This window comes from Amblyraja radiata, chromosome 38 (assembly GCF_010909765.2).
Source record: "Amblyraja radiata isolate CabotCenter1 chromosome 38, sAmbRad1.1.pri, whole genome shotgun sequence".
Lineage (NCBI taxonomy): Eukaryota > Metazoa > Chordata > Chondrichthyes > Rajiformes > Rajidae > Amblyraja > Amblyraja radiata.
In genome coordinates this window covers 9,155,361-9,173,110 of record NC_045993.1, presented here as the reverse complement: position 1 = coordinate 9,173,110, position 17,750 = coordinate 9,155,361, and the positions used below count along the sequence as shown (strand labels likewise).

General features: G+C 47.8%; 1 protein-coding gene across 1 annotated transcript in view; it reads left to right on the top strand.

Annotated features, from left to right (window-relative positions):
- The window catches only part of LOC116966957 (periaxin-like), a 56,188-nt gene extending 43,305 nt beyond the window's left edge, over positions 1–12,883 (top strand). The window contains exons 3-6 of the mRNA XM_033013345.1: positions 4,215–4,334; positions 6,149–6,317; positions 10,948–11,706; positions 12,622–12,883. Coding sequence (XP_032869236.1) covers positions 4,215–4,334; positions 6,149–6,317; positions 10,948–11,706; positions 12,622–12,801 — 1,228 coding nt within the window. The 3' untranslated portion in view covers positions 12,802–12,883. The remainder of the gene's footprint in view (positions 1–4,214; positions 4,335–6,148; positions 6,318–10,947; positions 11,707–12,621) is intronic.
- The last annotated feature ends 4,867 nt before the right edge of the window (positions 12,884–17,750 follow it).

Below are 17,750 nucleotides of genomic sequence, written 5' to 3'. Positions count from 1 at the left end.
TGTATTGTACAAATAAAAAAATCAATCAATAAATCAATAAATAAATAAATGGATAAATAAATAGATAAATAAATAAATAGAAAATAATTTCACTGAGTACTTACATAGAAGAAACAAAAAATTGTTTCTCATCAGTTCCTGTCAGTGCAGTTAATGAAAACAGAATAAATACATACAACTTTCAAATTAACATATCTAAAATAGACCTAAAATTGACCTCAGACCGAACAGTGACTTTACCTTAGATACACAAAAATGCTGGAGAAACTCAGCGGGTGCAGCAGCATCTATGGAGCGAAGGAAATGGGTGACGTTTCGGGCCGAAACCCTTCTTCAGACTGATGGGGGGTGTGGGGGAGAAGGAAGGAAAAAGGGAGGAGGAGGAGCCCGAGGGCGGGGGTATGGGAGGAGACAGCTCGAGGGTTAAGGAAGGGGAGGAGACAGCAAGGGCTAGCAAAATTGGGAGAATTCAATGTTCATGCCATCTGGACGCAAGCAACCCAGGCGGAATATGAGGTGCTGTTCCTCCAATTTCCGGTGTTGCTCACTCACAAGCAAGACTTTACCTTGACAGGAGTCTAGCTGTCAAAGTTTGGGCGGGGTTAGATGTGTGGGTGTATGAGGTATGGGGAGGGGACACAGTCCGTTAACCAGTCTTATTGCCTGTGGGAAGAAGCTGTGTAGCATCCTGCTGGTTCTGCAGCAGATACTCCTGTACCTCTTCCCAGATGGCAGAATGGAGAAGATGTGGAGACCCTATACTTAGAAAGAATTAGACTTGTCTTAATGGACAAACAAGATCTTTTCCATAAAATTTGGGCTCCATTCATTAACTATCTGAAGGGATAGATTGGCACAGCACGAGGACCCAACTGAAACTTGAACTCAGGAATAGATGAAAAGCTATACTTTATAACCTATGAACCTGTCTCCATTGATGTATTACAGGTAACCCATTCCACCTCCCTTGTTTTTCTGTTCTGTTTTTTTTTTTTTTGCTTTCTTTTTTATTTGTAACTTTCTACCCTGTCTTTTTCCCTCTTTCTATAAAAAATAAAAACACTAGAAGCAGAAGTAATTGATAATGGAAAATTTTAATAATGTATGACTGATGTATATGAAAAGTTTTTTTACTATAATATGTAACTACATTTTATAATATGTCTACTTCTAATAAATAAATTAAAAAAAAAAAAAAAAAGAATGGAGAAGATGTGGTGTGATGGGTGATATGTGACCCTTAATGTCAGGGTCGTAGGTTCGAGACCCATGTTGGGCCATATTCGCTTCAGGGGCGGCACGGTGGCCCAGCGGTAGAGTTGCTGCCTCGCAATGCCAGAGAACCGGGTCCGACCCTGGCCTCAGGTACCCTCTGCACAGTTACTCCAGTGTGTACGTTCTTCCCGTGACCTGCGTGGGTTTTCCCACAATCCAAACACCTACAGGTTTGTAGGTCAATTGTCCCGAGTGCGTAGGATAGTGTTAGTGTACGGGGTGATCGTTGGTCAGCGTGGACAGTCAGTTAGCCAAAGGCCCTGTTTCCGCCCAGTATCTCCAAAGTCTAAAGTAAAGCACCTCATATTCCGCTTGGGTAGCTCACAACCAAACGGTATCAACTGTGAATTCTCCAATTCTCACACAGGAACTCAACAGGTTAAGCAGCACCTTAGTTTAGAAGTAGACACAAAGTAGCAATGTTACAACATTTTGAGATTTAAAAAATCAAGACTGCAATTTATCCCATCAAATAAAGCATAAAAAGAAGTTTAATTTGACACCTAATTCACTTTCATATCTCAAGTATTTAAAAAGTTATGGCCATTTTCATACTCGGAAATTAGCATCTTGTTCCCTATTGATTTTCTATGGACATAACAAAAAAGCTGTGATCGTGGACAGTCAAAAGCCCATAACTTTCTTAAAAAATAAGAGAACTGAATGAAATTTTCAGTTATCATAGATTGAACCATTCTGAAACAAATATAAAATAATCTTACTTGGATGACCTGAAATTAAAGCATATAATTAGTTAGTTACCCAATTGTAGCTAATTTCAAACTTCAATTACTAGATCTAAAAGTCTATCCATTTCTTAATAAATGATTAACATTTTTAAATAGCCTAAGTGTCCAAATAATATTCACAAATAATTCACAATAAAACATGATTTTTAAATCTCATTTACATTAATTTATAGGCCAAATTGAAGGAATTTAGTGTTCAATTGCTGTAAATTAAAGTCCATTTAAATCAGCTTTCTAGTGGGATCCTGTGAACGCGCTGGTTTAGAACGTTCACATTGCGGTAGATTTGTGCCCTCAAATGCCCAGAAAAATACTGCGGGATATAATGGGCCCAAAATTAGCTACTCGCAACATTAAACTTTGTATAAAGGGATCTTAAGAAGCCCTTTTTAATGTAAAAATAAACAGCCTACCTTCCGTTGTCCCCTGTATGAGATCCGGCCGGTTGCCGGCCGTCGGGGGTTTAGAGGTTAATTTTTAAACTACTATAGCAATTAGATAAAGCTCTTAAAACTAATAATAGCTCAAGCGACGGAATCTGCCAGCGAATTTTCGTTAATAATTAACTAGGCTGAACATCCTCGATTTGAACAGCCTAGAGAAAATCGCGTTTTAAACCCGCCCCCCTCTAAACGGCGCCAAAATCGCGCACACGGGCTGGGACAGATTTTCAGCGACGCTTCAGGTACGCTTTGCAACATACCTACACAAAGAACTGCAGATGCTGGTTTATACCAAAGATAGTCACAAAGTGCTGGAGTAACTCAGCAGGTTACTGTAGTATCTCTAAATAATCTGGATGGGTGACAATTTTGGGCGGAACCCTCTTTCTTCAGTCTATATAGACAATAGACAATAGGCAATAGATCAGTCTGAAGAAGGGTTTCGGCCCGAAACGTTGCCTATTTCCTTCGCTCCATAGATGCTGCTGCACCTGCTGAGTTTCTCCAGCACTTTTGTCTACAATAGACAATAGGTGCAGGAGTAGGCCATTCAGCCCTTCGAGCCAGCTCCGCCATTCAATGTGATCATGGCTGATCATCCCCAATCAGTACCCCGTTCCTGCCTTCTCCCCATATCCCCTGACTCTGCTATTTAAAGATATCTAGCTCTCTCTTGAAAGCATCCAGAGAACCGGCCTCCACAGCCGTCTATGGCAATGAATTCCACAGATTCACCACCCTCTGACTAAAGAAATCCCTCCTCATCTCCTTTCGAAAGGTATGTCCCTTTATTCTGAGGCTGTGGCCTCTGGTCCCAGATGCTCGCACTGGTGGAAACATCCTCCCTATCTAGGCCTTTCACTATTCAGTAAGTTTCAATGAGGTCCCCCCCCCCCCTCATTCTTCTAATCTCCAGAGTACAGGCCCAGTGCCGTCAAACGCTCACCTTATGTTAACCCTGGGAACATTCCTGGGAACATGCCTGGGATCATTCTTGTAAACCTCATCCAGATCCTTTCCAGAGCCAACACATCCTTCCTCAGATATGGTGCCCAAAACTGCTCACAATCCTCCAACTGAGGCCTGACCAGCGCCTTATTGAGCCTCAGCATTACTTCCCTGTTTTTTGTAGTCTAGCCCTCTTGAAATGAATGGTAGCATTGCGTTTTCCTTCTTTACTACCGATTCGACTTGCAAATTAACACATTGGGAATCCTGCACCAGCACTCCCAAGTCCCTTTGTACCTCTGATTTCTGGATTCTCACCCCATTTAGAAAAGTCTACGCCTTTATTCCTACTACCAAAATGCATGACTCCACACTTTGCTCCACTATATTCCATCTGCCACCTCTCTACCCACTCTCCCAACCCGTCCAAGTCCTTCTGCAGAGCCCCTGCTTTCTCTGCATTACCTGCCCCTCCACCTATTTTCATATAATCCGCAAACTTGGCCACAAAGCCTTCAATCCCTCGTCCACATCATTTCTATACTGCTGTAGGAAGGAACTGCAGATGCTGGTTTAAACCGTAGACACAAAATGCTGGAGTAACTCAGCAGGACAGGAATGGGTGACGTTTCAGATCGAGACCCTTCTTCATATACTGTGCTGTGCAACTGTGCAATCCTCATCTACCAGGGGAGACAATGGAGTTGCTGGTTTGTGGTGGAGTTGAACAGTCATCGGGGATGTGGGGAACTTTCATCTGAATGAGTGAAGCCATCTTAACACTGTTTTCTCAAAACAGCTGGTACCACGCTGGGATCGCACGGAATGAAGCGGAGTGCATTCTTTTGGAGCAAGATGTCGGAGCGTTTCTCATCAGGGCCAGTCAGAGTGCCAAGAACGAGTTCTCCATCTCGGTCAGGTAGGTTGCCTGGTCTCTGGGGCCAAAAGAACTCAACTCCTGCGGGGACTCAAACCCTGAACCTTTGAATGGTTCCACTAGAAGTCCAATGCTCTACCCATTATGCCACAGAGCCACCTTCATACCACAATTGGACCCCTCGACCAACAAGCCCACTGCTCAAATTTTGAAGGGGGTGCCTGGATTTGAACCGGCACCTCTCGATCTGCAGTCAAATGTTCTACCACTAAGCTATAGCCTTGACATTGCTGACGGCCTTGAGACATGGATCTTATAGTAACCTCGGCTTGTTTTACTCAGCCATGCTTTAATGGAACCAACCCCAATGGCAAGAGGCAGCTGTGAGGTTGTCCACTTTGGTAGCAAAAACAGGAAGGCAGATTACTATCTAAATGGTGTCAAGTTGGGAAAAGTACAACGGGATCAGGGGGTCCTTGTACATCAGTCTATGAAAGTAAGCATGCAGCAGGCAGTGAAGAAAGCGAATGGCATGTTGGCCTTTATAACAAGAGGAGTCGAATATAGGAGCAAAGAGGTCCTTCTGCAGTTGTACAGAGCCCTAGTGAGGCCACAGCTGGGGTATTGTGTGCAGTTTTAGTCCCCTAATTTGAGGAAGGACATTCTTGCTATTGAGGGAGTGCAGCGTAGGTTTTACAATGTTAATTCCCGGGATGGCGGGACTGTCATATGCTGAGAGAATGGAGCAGCTGGGCTTGTACACTCTGGAGTTTAGAAGGATGAGAGGTTGCAGCATAGTGAATGGTTGTACCATCGAGTGTTGTGCTCAAGAGAGATTCCAACCTCTGTTCCCTCACTTTGTCCCGTGTTTTTCCCAGACACAGGAAAGGTTCTCAATCTTCAGCGGCTCCAGAGTTCCGGGCGTCATTGTGGCGCAGCGGTAGAGTTGGCGCCTTACAGCGCCAGAGCCTTTGGCTACAGGTGCTTGTCTGTACGGAGTTTGTATGTTCTGACCTGCGTGGGTTTTCTCCGGGGTCTCCCGTTTCCTCCCACACTCCAAAGACGTACAGGTTTGTAAGTCTATGAAAGAACTGCAGATGCTGGTTTAAATCGAAGGTCTGAAGAAGGGTCTCGAACCGAAACGTCACCCATTCCTTCTCTCCAGAGATGCTGCCTGTCCCGCTGAGTTACTCCAGCATTTTGTGACTACCTTCGATTTAAACCAGCATCTGCAGTTCTTTCCTACACAGGTTTGTAAGTTAATTGTAGTTTAAGAATAAGGGGTAAGCCATTTAGAACGGAGACGAGGAAACACTTTTTCTCACAGAGAGTTGTGAGTCTGTGGATTTCTCTGCCTCAGAGGGCGGTGGAGGCCGGTTCTCTGGATTCTTTCAAGAGAGAGCTAGATAGGGCTCTTAAAGATAGCGGAGTCAGGGGATATGGGGGGAAGGTAGGAACGGGGTACTGATTGGGGATGATCAGCCATGATCACATTGAATGGCAGTGCTGGCTCGAAGGGCCAAATGGCCTACTCCTGCACCTATTGTCTATAAATTGTCCCTAGTGTGCGTAAGATAGTGTTAAGGTGCGGGGATCGCTGGTCGGCAATATACTCAGTGGTCCGAAGGGCCTGTTTCTGCACGTTATCTCTAAACTAAACTAAACTAAACTAAAGTTCTGGAATTCTAAACACATCCTTGTAAAGTAGATAGAGTGATACAGCGTGGAAACGGGCCCTTCGGCCCAACTTGCCCACACCGACCAACATGTCCCATCTACACTGGTCCCACCTGCCTGCGTTTGGCCCGTGTCCCTCTAAACATGTCCTATCCTTGCCTCCCTTCTGTTTTGTACAGGCACCAGGACGACGTCCAACATTTTAAGGTCCTGCGAGATGGCAAGGGTCACTACTTCCTGTGGTCGGAGAAGTTTGAGTCCCTGAATAAACTGGTGGAATATTACAAAGTCAGCTCCATCTCCAAGACCACGCAGATCTACCTGAGGGACGGGAAGAAGGAAACAAAGGTGAATAAAGGAATGATTTGTGGTTCCGTGTGGAGTTTGGAGGCACGAAGTTCATGTTCATTAGGAGTGGAATTAGGCCATTCGGCCCATCAAGCCCACTCCGCCATTCAATCATGCCTGATCTATCTATCCCTATCCCGCTAATTAGCAGTTGCAAAAGTGACAAATAAAGTTTCAGTGAACCGTTGACGTTCAGGAATCTACAGTTTGAATTAAAGTTGAGGGATCAGTCTTGTAGTTACGGTAGATGCAAAGCGTGAAACAAATTGTGAAGCTGCTGAACTAGTGAAACCTGCTCTGTTGCATTCAAATTAGTTCCGAGCAAATATTGTCTTTAAGCATGTTTGCGTTGCTCACCTGTGCTGCGTCAGTGCTTTTGGAGCGGTAGAGTTGCTACCTTACAGCGCTTGCAGCGCCAGAGACCCGGGTTCGATCCCGACCACGGGTGCTGTCTGTACGGAGTTTGTACGTTCTCCCCGTGACCTGCGTGGCTTTTCTGTAGGCGGCGCGACTCTCGTCAGCAACGGCCTCTGCAGCCCGTCTGCGTTTTTATTATTTTTGTCTATGTTTTTATGTAGTTTTTGTTATTTTCTGTTGGGGTATGTGTGTGTGGGGGGTGGGGGTGGGGTGGGGTGGGAGGGAGGGAGGGGGTAACTTTAAAATCTTTCCCCTGCACGGGAGACCCGACCTTTCTTTGTCGGGTCTCCGTTGTCGTTGGGGCTGCAACGTGGAGCGGCCTCCAACAGGAACGACCTGGGGTTCCAGCAGCGGAGCTGCCGACTACTCACCGTCGCGGAGCTGGCCGAGTCCGGAGCGGGTGGAGCTGTGGTGGACGCTGCTGCCACCCGACCTCCGGAGCTTCGGAGGCTGCAACTGCGGGTCTGGCGGACGGCGGCACCGGGAGCCCGCGGGTCCCTGGAGGGAGACCGCTTTTTGGGGCTCCCGCAACGGCGACTTCTCCCGCCCGAGTTGCGGGGTTGAAGAGCTCCTGGAGCGGGGGCTTACAGCACCGCCCCGCGCGGCTTGGAATGGCCGCGGGACTCTGCGAGCGCACGCCGGGGGCTCTAACAACTAAACCCGGTGCGCGACCTTGCATCACCCGGCGTGGCTTTAATGGCCGCAGGACAATCGCCATCGCCAGCCGGGGGCTTTGACTTTGACTCTGACATCGGGGGGGGGGGGGGGGGGGGGAGAGTGCAGTGGAGAGATAAGTTTCTTTTGCCTTCCATCACAGCAATGTGATGGATGTTTATGTAAATTATGTTGTGTCTCGGGTCTTTATGTTTGTAATGTATGGCTGCAGAAACGTCATTTCGTTTGGACCTCAAGGGGTCCAAATGACAAATAAATTGAATCTAATCTAATCTAATCTTCTCTGAGGTCTTAAGTATCCTCCCACACATGCAGGTTTTTGAGGTTAATTGGCTATCGTCCCTAGTGCGTGCAGATAGTGTCAGTGTGCGGGGATCGCTGGTCGGTGCGGATTCGGTGGGCTCAAAGGCTTGTTTCCGCGCTGTTTCTCCAATGACTGAATGCCCAACATGGGGTCTTGGGTGCAGGTTGCGGGATGTGAGTGAGAGGGAAGGGTTTGGTGTAACATAGACAGCAGGAGCTCGTTAGAGTCATAGAGAGATGTAACAGAGGCACTTTGACCCACGGAGTCCACACTGCCCATCGGAACACTACCCTGCACACTAGAGACAATTTACAGAAGCCAATTAACCGACAAACCTGTACGTTTTTGGAATGTGGGAGGAATGCTGCCTGACCCGCTGAGTTAAGGTAATTTTTTAGGCGACTGCCAGGGACTAGTTTTAATGGAATTCACCTACAACACATGGCAACAACCTACGACAGCAAAAATTGTCGTCAATGTTGCCGAACAAATTTCAACATGTTGAAAATTTTGTGGCAGTCTCCTGTAGTCACCCAAAAAATCACCTAAGTGGGACAGGCCCATCACACCACCACTGTGTCTATTTTTTATAAACTAGCATCTGTAGTTCCTTGTTTCTACACTACACTAATCCATTTAATTCTCCCCACATTCCCATCATCTCCCCTCTGGATTCTATCACTCACCAGGGACATTTTCCAAAGTCCAATTAACCTACTTTGGGAAGAAGAAGGGTTTCGGCCCGAAACGTTGCCTATTTCCTTCGCTCCATAGATGCTGCTGCACCCGCTGAGTTTCTCCAGCACTTTTGTCTACCTTCGATTTTCCAGCATCTGCAGTTCCTTCTTAAACCTACTTTGGGATGTGGTAGGAAACCGGAGCACCTGGAGGAACCCACGTGGTCAAAGTGGGAACGTGCAAATTCCACACAGAGCAGGTTGGGATTGTACCCGGGTCTCTGGAGCTGTGAGTTCACCGACTCTACAAGGTACCCTAGTGTGGACAAAGGCAGCCCTAACCAACACCTTTAGTTATCTCCTACAGCAATAAACACTGTTTGTGTGGCACATTAAACATGATAAGATGCTTCCTCGTTTAGAGGTATTATTGAATAAAACCTGAAATGAACCCAAATAAGGAGATATTCAAGCAAGTGATTCCTAACGCCACTTGTATGGTAAAAGAAATAGCTGGAAAGAGTGCAGAGAAGATTTACGAGGATGTTGCCGGAACTCGAGGGCCTGAGCTGTAGGGAGAGGTTGAGCAGTCTGTACTGAGGGCGTGCCTCACTGACAGAGGGGCAGGACTGAGGGCGTGCCTCACTGACGGAGGGGTGGAGCAGTCCTGCGGAAGGCTCGGGAGGCCCCGTCCACTGGTGAACATCAGGAATATCAGAGGAAGATGACTGACTTTGGTGCCTTCCATCACAGTGGGAAACTTTTCGATTCTGCTGTGTGGGGATGTTTTATGTTGGACTCTATTGTGTGTTGTGTTCTTTATTTTACTGTATGCAAAAACAAATTTCAGACCCCGGTCTGGCAATTAAGTGTTGCCATCGCATCGTATCGCATTGTCATATGCTGTCATATGCTGAGAGAATGGAGCAGCTGGGCTTGTATACTCTGGAGTTTAGAAGGATGAGAGGCGATCTCATTGAAACATATAACCATATATAACCATATAACAATTACAGCACGGAAACTTATAAGATTGTTAAGGGCTTGGACACGCTAGAGGCAGGAAACATGTTCCCGATATTGGGGGAGTCCAGAACCAGGGGCCACAGTTTAAGAATAAGGGGTAAGCCATTTAGAACGGAGACGAGGAAACACTTTTTCTCACAGAGAGTGGTGAGTCTGTGGAATTCTCTGCATCAGAGGGCGGTGGAGGCAGGTTCTCTGGATACTTTCAAGAGAGAGCTAGATAGGGCTCTTAAAAATAGCGGAGTCAGGAGATATGGGGAGAAGGCAGGAAAGTGGTACTGATTGGGGATGATCAACCATGATCACGTTGAATGGTGGTGCTGGCTCAAGGGGCCGAATGGCCTACTCCTGCACCTATTGTCTATTGTCAATTGTCTATTGTATACTCAGGGAATCAGAGACTGGAGGGAGAATGAGGCAGTGGAAATGTGATTTTTATTATTATCAAAACTAAATGTATAAAATTATTTGCAATCATATTTACACAACAATAACAAAACATCCACCACCATAATACAAGATTGCCAAGTGTTCCTTACTAATGAATATCAAATTACTATATTACAATCCTGATCCAGGATACAGTCAATGCCCCGTGGTGCCCAGTGGTCCCGCAACCCCGCTATGTGTTCTTTTTCAAGGGACACCCGGGCACAGACGTAACCCCGGAGAAGGAGCAGGCAGTCGACTCGGGCAGAGCCAACCCTCGTCTGCCTGGTGCCGTGATGGCCGGCTTGGCCAGGCCCGGGAGCAAACCAACCATGACCATAGACAATAGGTGCAGGAGTAGGCCATTCGGCCCTTCGAGCCAGCACCGCCATTCAATGTGATCATGGATGATCATCCCCAATCAGTACCCCGTTCCTGCCTTCTCCCCATATCCCCTGATTCCGCTATTTTTAAGAGCCCGATAGACAATAGACAATAGACAGGACATCCACTGAAGATAGACACAAAATGCTGGAGTGACTCAGTGGGACAGGAAACATCTTTGGAGGGAAGGATTGGGTGACGGGTCAGGGGAGAAGGAAACTAGAGATATGGAAGGGCACAGAGGTAAGGTGTGAAAAGGACAGATCAAAGCAGATAATGACAGAGGAAATGTAAAAAGGTTCATTGTTGGCTGAGGGGAAGGTGACACCGAGGCAAACAAACAGTAAAATTAATCAGGATGACAGTGAAACCAGTCGGAGAACTCGAGACGGGGAGAGACAGAGAGAGAGGAAAAGCAAGGGTTATTTGAAGTTACAGAAATCAAAATGCCTCGTTGTCACTTTCCCCTCAGCCCATTCCTTCTCTCCAGAGATGCTACCCCCTGCCTCGCTGAGTTACTGCAGCATTTTTTGTGTCCATCTTCGGTGTAAACCAGCAACTGCAGTCCCTTCCTATGCAGGGCATCCTCCGACCTACCCACTCCCCTACCTACGCGCGAGGCGTCTGGAACTGCGCATTTCTCACCGCTTCCACGGTACGTTTAACTCGTGTCAAGCCAATAAGTAAAACTTTTGAAGAACTTGTCTTTATTTTGCAGGGAGGCCACATCCCCCTTGAGCCGCGGACGGCGGGCGCACGGATGCAGGACTACCGAAACCCTGAATCCCAAATGCCGGATCCACGGATGCCGGGCTCCCGAATGTTAGCCCCCCGAATGATGGATTCTGGAATTCCCGATTCCCGAATGTCAGATTCCCGAAAGCTGGATTCCCGAATGCTGGATTACCGAATGCCGGATTCCCGAATGCCGGATTCCCGAATGCCGGATTCCCGAATCCCGGATTCCCGAATCCCGGAACCCCGAATGCCGGATTCCCGAATGCCGGATTCCCGAATGCCGGATCCCCGAATCCCGGAACCCCGAATGCTGGTTCCCCGGATGATGGATTTGGGAATGCCGGATTTGGGAATGCCAGATTCCCGCATGGCGAACCCGAGAATGCCGGACCCTCGGCCGGATTCCCGGATTCTAAACCCTCGCCTGGCGGATTCCCGGACGCCGATCCCTCGGATTCTGGAATCCCGGGCTTCCGGTTGCCGGATGCCGAGCCCTCGGATGCTGGAATCCAGGGCTCCGGATTGCCGGGTGCCAGAGCCGCGGATGCCGGAACCGCGGATGCCGGCCTCGCTGGGTCTCGGCGGCCATTCCAATGAGGCCTCCATCCGGAGAGGAGGCATGCCACAGCCGTCCTTCGGTGAAGGTTCGCCTCGGTTCCGGCAGTCCTGTAGCCCGCAGCCGCCTTTCCAGGAGGGTCCACCGGTGGCCAGGAAGGTCAGCGACTGTCCACCCATGCAGGTAAGTCCAGCTGGAGGCCCTGCGTCAAATCCCCATTAGAGTCACACAGCACGGAAACACACACCCCACGGCCCAACTCACACATGCTGACCAACATGCCCCATCTACACCAGTCCCACCTGCCCACCTTTGGCCCATATCCCTCTAAACCAGCCCTGTCCATGTACCTGCCCAAATGTTAGAGTCATACAATCTTAGAGTCAAATAGCTTGGAAACAGGCCCTTCGGCCCAGACCAACCAACATTCTGCATCTACACTAGTCCCACACCCCTCTAAACTTGCCCTATCCATGTGCGTGTCCAAATGTCCTAAATGTTGTTATAGAACCTGCCTCAATTACATCCCCTTCAGCTCGTTCCATAAACCCACCGCCCTCTGTGTGAAAAAAGTTGCCCCTCTGGCTGCCATTAAATCTTTCCCCTCTCACCTTAAACCTATGCCCTCTGGTTCTTTAGTTTCAGTTTAAGTTTTGGTTTTTGACATCGAGCGTGGAAACAGGCCCTTCATCCTGCACACTAGCAATATCCTACATTCGGGACAATTTTACAGAGGGCCTACATAAATAAGTCTCCATCGCATCGTTTACATGCCTTAAGCACCATTGATGATGTGGGGAAACTTCCTGACACAGAGGTCCGCAATGGTGTGGAACTCCCTGCCTGAAATGGACAGGAAGAGGAATTTCCAAAGGAGATTTAAGTAGATATTGAAGGAAAGTGGGCAAAGAGAGGGCACAGGGGTGTGCAGAAAGAGAGGGCACAGGATTGTGGGCAAAGAGAGGGCAGAGCAAAGAGGGGGGCCCAGCCACCAGCACGGTGGGGGATGGGGGGCGGGGGGGTGCAGGAAACCTAGGGCGTTGGTCCAGCGACATCATAACCGCCTCTCCCTCTCCCTCTCCCTCTCCCTCTCCGCAGAAGGCCAGGCGTGTACGCGCCATGTTCGATTTCGCAGCCGAGGCTGACGACGAGCTGGAGTTCAAGTGTGGCGAGATTATCGAGGTGCTGGACACCACGGACCCCTCGTGGTGGAAGGGCAGCCTGCGGGGGCAGGTCGGCCTCTTCCCCAGTAACTACGTGTCGTCCATCAACCAGTGACGTTCCGCCTGCCTCCGTCCGGAGCGTCGGCCTTTCCTCTCCCTTCCCGCAAAACAGCGGTCAATAAACTATTTGCCTTCTCGTGAACTTTCTAAATCGTTGTGGTGTGTGATGTCTCTGGATCATAGAACCGATTTAGTTCATTGTCACGTGTACCGAGTTACAGAGAAAAGCTGTTAGTCATAAGGGATAGGAGTAGAATTAGGCCATTCGGCCCATCAAGTCTATTCAACCATGGCTGATCTATCGCTCCCTCCTAACCCCATTCTCCTCATCCTTACTAATCAAGAATCCATCCATTCCTGCCTTAAATATATCCACCGACTTGGCCTCCACAGCCTTCAGTGGCAAAGAACTCCACAGATTCACCACCACCCTCTGACTTTTGTTGCGTGCTATCCAGTCAGCGGAAAGACAATACATGATTACAATCGGGCCATTTACAGTGTTTAGATACGTGATCAGGGAATAACGTTTAGTGCAAGGTAAAGCCGGCAAGGTCCGATCAAGGGCAGTCCGGAGGAATAGGCAGAACCAGTTCCCATTGAGAATTTCCTTGCTTAAATGATCTTTATTTGAACCTGGGAATCCTGACGTCGGGCTGCTCAGTCCCACCAAGCTTGGAAGTTCGTACGTTCATAAGATATAGGAGCAGAATTAGGCCATTCGACCCATCGAGTCTACTCCGTCATTCAATCATGGCTGATCTATCTTTCCCTCCCATTCTCCTGCCTTCCCCCCAATAACACTTGACACCCTTATCATCTGCAAATTTGCTAATGTTACATTGAATCCCTTCATCCAAATCATCGATGTATATTGTAAATAGCTGCGGTCCCAGCACCGAGCCTTGCGGTACCCCACTAGTCACTGCCTGCCATTCTTAAAGGGACCCGTTAATCCCTACTCTTTGTTTCCTGTCTGCCAACCAATTTTCTATCCATGTCAGCACTCTACCCCCAATACCATGTGCCCTAATTTTGCCCACTAATCTCCTATGTGGGACCTTATCAAATGCTTTCTGAAAGTCCAGGTACACTACATCCACTGGCTCTCCCTTGTCCATTTTCCTAGTTACATCTTCAAAAAATTCCAGAAGATTAGTCAAGCATGATTTCCCCTTCGTAAATCCATGCTAACTCAGACCGATCCTGTTACTGCTATCCAAATGTGCGGCTATTTCATCTTTTATAATTGACTCCAGCATCTTCCCCACTACCGATGTCAGGCTTACTGGTCTATAATTCCCTGTTTTCTCTCTCCCACCTTTCTTAAAAGGTGGGATGACATTAGCTACCCTCCAATCCACAGGAACTGATCCTGAGTCCATAGAACATTGGAAAATTATCACCAATGCATCCACGATTTCTAGAGCCACATCCTTAAGTATCCTGCTCGTTTCCATGATGTATCTGTAAATTAAACCAAGTTTGTCACTCAATGGCCTTTCCACAATAAACTTCCATGAAGCCAAGTTGAGCCAAGTTGAGTTTATTGTCATGTGGGCAAGTACGTTGAGGCCCTGGTACAATGGAAGCCTTGCTTGAACAGAGAGACATTTGCACCATTATGGAAGGCCTTTAGCTCTTTGATGGAGAAACCAAGCCCACTGTCCCAAATCCTTCTCACTCACCCACATTAACTCTGGTTAGTAAGAAATCATTAACAATAATGGGGCGGTCATGGTGGTGCAGCGGTAGAGTTGCTGCCTCACAGCGAATGCAGCGCTGGAGACCCGGGTTCGTTTCCGACTACGGGTGCTGTCTGTACGGAGTTTGTACGTTCTCCTCGTGACCTGCGTGGGATTTCTCCGAGATCTCTGGTTTTCTCCCACACTCCAAAGACGTACAGATTTGTAGGTTAATTGGCTTGGTTGCTGGTCGTCGCGGACCCGATGGGCCGAAGGGCCTGTTTCCGTGCTGTATCTCTAAAGTAAACTAAACTAAATACCTCGAGTGCTGTCTGTGTGGAGTTTGCACGTTCTCCCTGTATCCCCGGGTGTTCCGGTTTACTCCCACATCCCAATATGTCCGAAGAAGGGTCCCGATCCAAAACGTCACCAATCCTTTTTTCCACGGATGCAGTCTGACTCGCTGAGTTACTCCAGCACTCTGTTTTTTTTTTTGTAAAGCAGCATCTGCAGTTTCTACGTATAATAATTTGCATTTGAATCATTTTGACCGGTGACTTACTGGTGGTTGAGGAGAGGAAGTTGATCACAGCATATTTAAGGGACAATAATAAAACTATTCAAAAAGTATCTGAGCACACACACACACTCACACAAATGGCAGCACAGTCACATAGCTGGTGGAGCTGTTGCCTCACAGAGCCAGAGACCCAGGTTCCAACCTGACCTCGGGATGCTGCCTCTGTGGAGTTTGCACGTTCTCCCTGTGACCGCCTGGGTTTCCCCTGGGTACCCCCACATCCCCAAGACGTGCGGGATTGTAGATCAATTGGCCCTCTGTAAATTGCCCCCTAGTGTGTAGGCAGTGGATGTGAATGTTGGTTAACATTGATACAAATACATCTATAGATGCTCCTGAACACATCATCAGTGATGTAACCTGGGGTCATTGGCGACCCGGCCTCACCCAGGCGGCCCGGCCATGGTTGATCAGACCACGACTTGTGTTCAGGTGGCATTCGCTCCTCCCCATAGACCTTCTCTCCTGATCCAGAGCCATCTCGAGGCCTTCTCCGCTGCCTCTGTGGTGTTCTTGATGGCCCTTCTCCTCGCCACTCCACTGATGCCCAGTGCACTCAAGGCTTTGTAGAGTGATTGCCCTGCAAAACCTCTGCAGCCAACCTCGATGGGCATACACCTTGCCTTCCAGCCCTGCTTACGGCAGTCTATGACCAGCTCTTCATACTTGGCCATCTTCCTCTCGTGGGCCTCCTCCAGACGGTCCTCCCATGGCACTGTCAGCATAATCAAGTCAAGTCCAGAGAGTTTATTGTGATATGTCAATATGCTTCGCATCAGCATAACAGAATATAGTGGCATGAATACAGAACATATCAGTGTGTTCGTACACCATTATATAAATATATACACACATCAATAAATAAGCAGATACAGTGCAAATAAACAGATAATGGTCTATTAGTGTTCAAAGATTTGTTTCAGTTGAGTTTAATAGCTTGATGGCTGTGGGGAAGTAGCTATTTCTGAACCTGGACGTTGCAGTCTTCAGGCTCCTGTACCTTCTACAACTAGTGTGAATGGGAGATCGCTGGTTGGCGTGGACTCGGTGGGCCGAAGGGCCTGTTTCTGTGCTGGATCCTTCAATCCTTCTTTCAACAAACAGATGAGTTCGTTTTGTGAAGTGACACTGCCTGACCTGGCAAATTTTCACAGCATTTCCCGGTTATATTTTAAAATTCATAGCAAATTGATAAGTTAATCAAATAATTAGTCAGCAGACTAAGTGGTTCAAACAACTCCAACGCCACATGCAAATAAACAAAAAGGTGAAGTGTTTGGTCTGATTCAGCAGCAAAAAGATTAGTGGTTTGTTAAGACTTTTTTCAATCCCTGGGGAGGTTTATACCAAACTTAAAAGATTTGGTTAAAAAAACCCGACAAATGCTGAGCTGGTAAAGCAGCATCCTCAAAGAACAAAACAGATGCAATGTTTGGGCAAAACTCAGTGGGTGAAGCAGCATCTATGGAGCGAAGGAAATAGGCAACGTTTTGGGTCGAGACCCTTCTTCAGACGTCGCCTATTTCCTTCGCTCCATAGATGCTGCTGCACCCGCTGAGTTTCTCCAGCGTTTTTGTCCACCTTCGATTTTCCAGCATCTGCAGTTCCTTCTTAAACATAATGTTTGGGCGATAACCCTTTTATTCTCTCTGGCTGCCTGACCTGCTAAACATTGCCAACACTTGCTATTTGTTTACCACTGTTCTGGTCACCATGTTAGAGGAAAGATGTTGTCTAGCTGGAAATGGCGCAGAGAAGATTTTACGAGGATGTTGCCAGGACTCGAGGGCCTGAGCTACAGGGAGAGGTTTTACAGGAAGGGACTTTATTCCTTGGAGCGCAGGAGGATGAAGGGTGATCTCAACATCATGAGAGGTGTTGTTCGGGTAAATTTCCCCAGAGTAGTCAATAGACAATAGACAATAGGTGCAGGAGGAGGCCATTCGGCCCTTCGAGCCAGCACCGCCATTCAATGTGATCATGGCTGATCATCCCCAATCAGTACCCCGTTTCTGCCTTCTCCCCATATCCCCTGACTCCGCTATCTTTAAGAGCCCTATCTAGCTCTCTCTTGAAAGCATCCAGAGAACTGGCCTCCACCGCCCTCTGATGCAGAGAATTCCACAGACTCACCACTCTCTGTAGAAAATGTGTTTCCTCGTCTCCGTTCTAAATGGCTTACTCCTTATTCTTAAACTGTGGCCCCTGGTTCTGGACTCCCCCAACATCGGGAACATGTTTCCTGCCTCTAGTGTGTCCAAGCCCTTGATAATCTTCTATGTTTCAATAGTGGAGCGTCACAACGGCTGGGAAGGCGGATGAAGGCTGCAGCAGAAAAGGGTCTCCGGTCGTCTTGGATTCCATGCCGCTGGATCCTGACCCAGATCTGTCAAGGTGGCTGTCTGTGCACCAGTCTCTCCACGTTAAACAAAGTCACGCACAGGCGCACAGGAGGACTGTCATACACGTTTCGAGTGACCGCCGATGAATCATTCCATAACCCGTCCAAAGTATGAAATATATCTCATATCCAATATCCCCGCTGGGAATAAATCTGGGCCATCCTCCAGGAACGCTATGGAAGCAACCTTCATCTGCATGGTTCAAGAAAGAAGGTGACCACTATCTTCCCAGGGACAATTAGGATTGGGTGTTAAATGGTGACTATGACGATGGAATCTGAAGCAAAAAGCAAACCACTTTCTAAACGGAAGTGCTTTTGTCGACAAACGACATTCC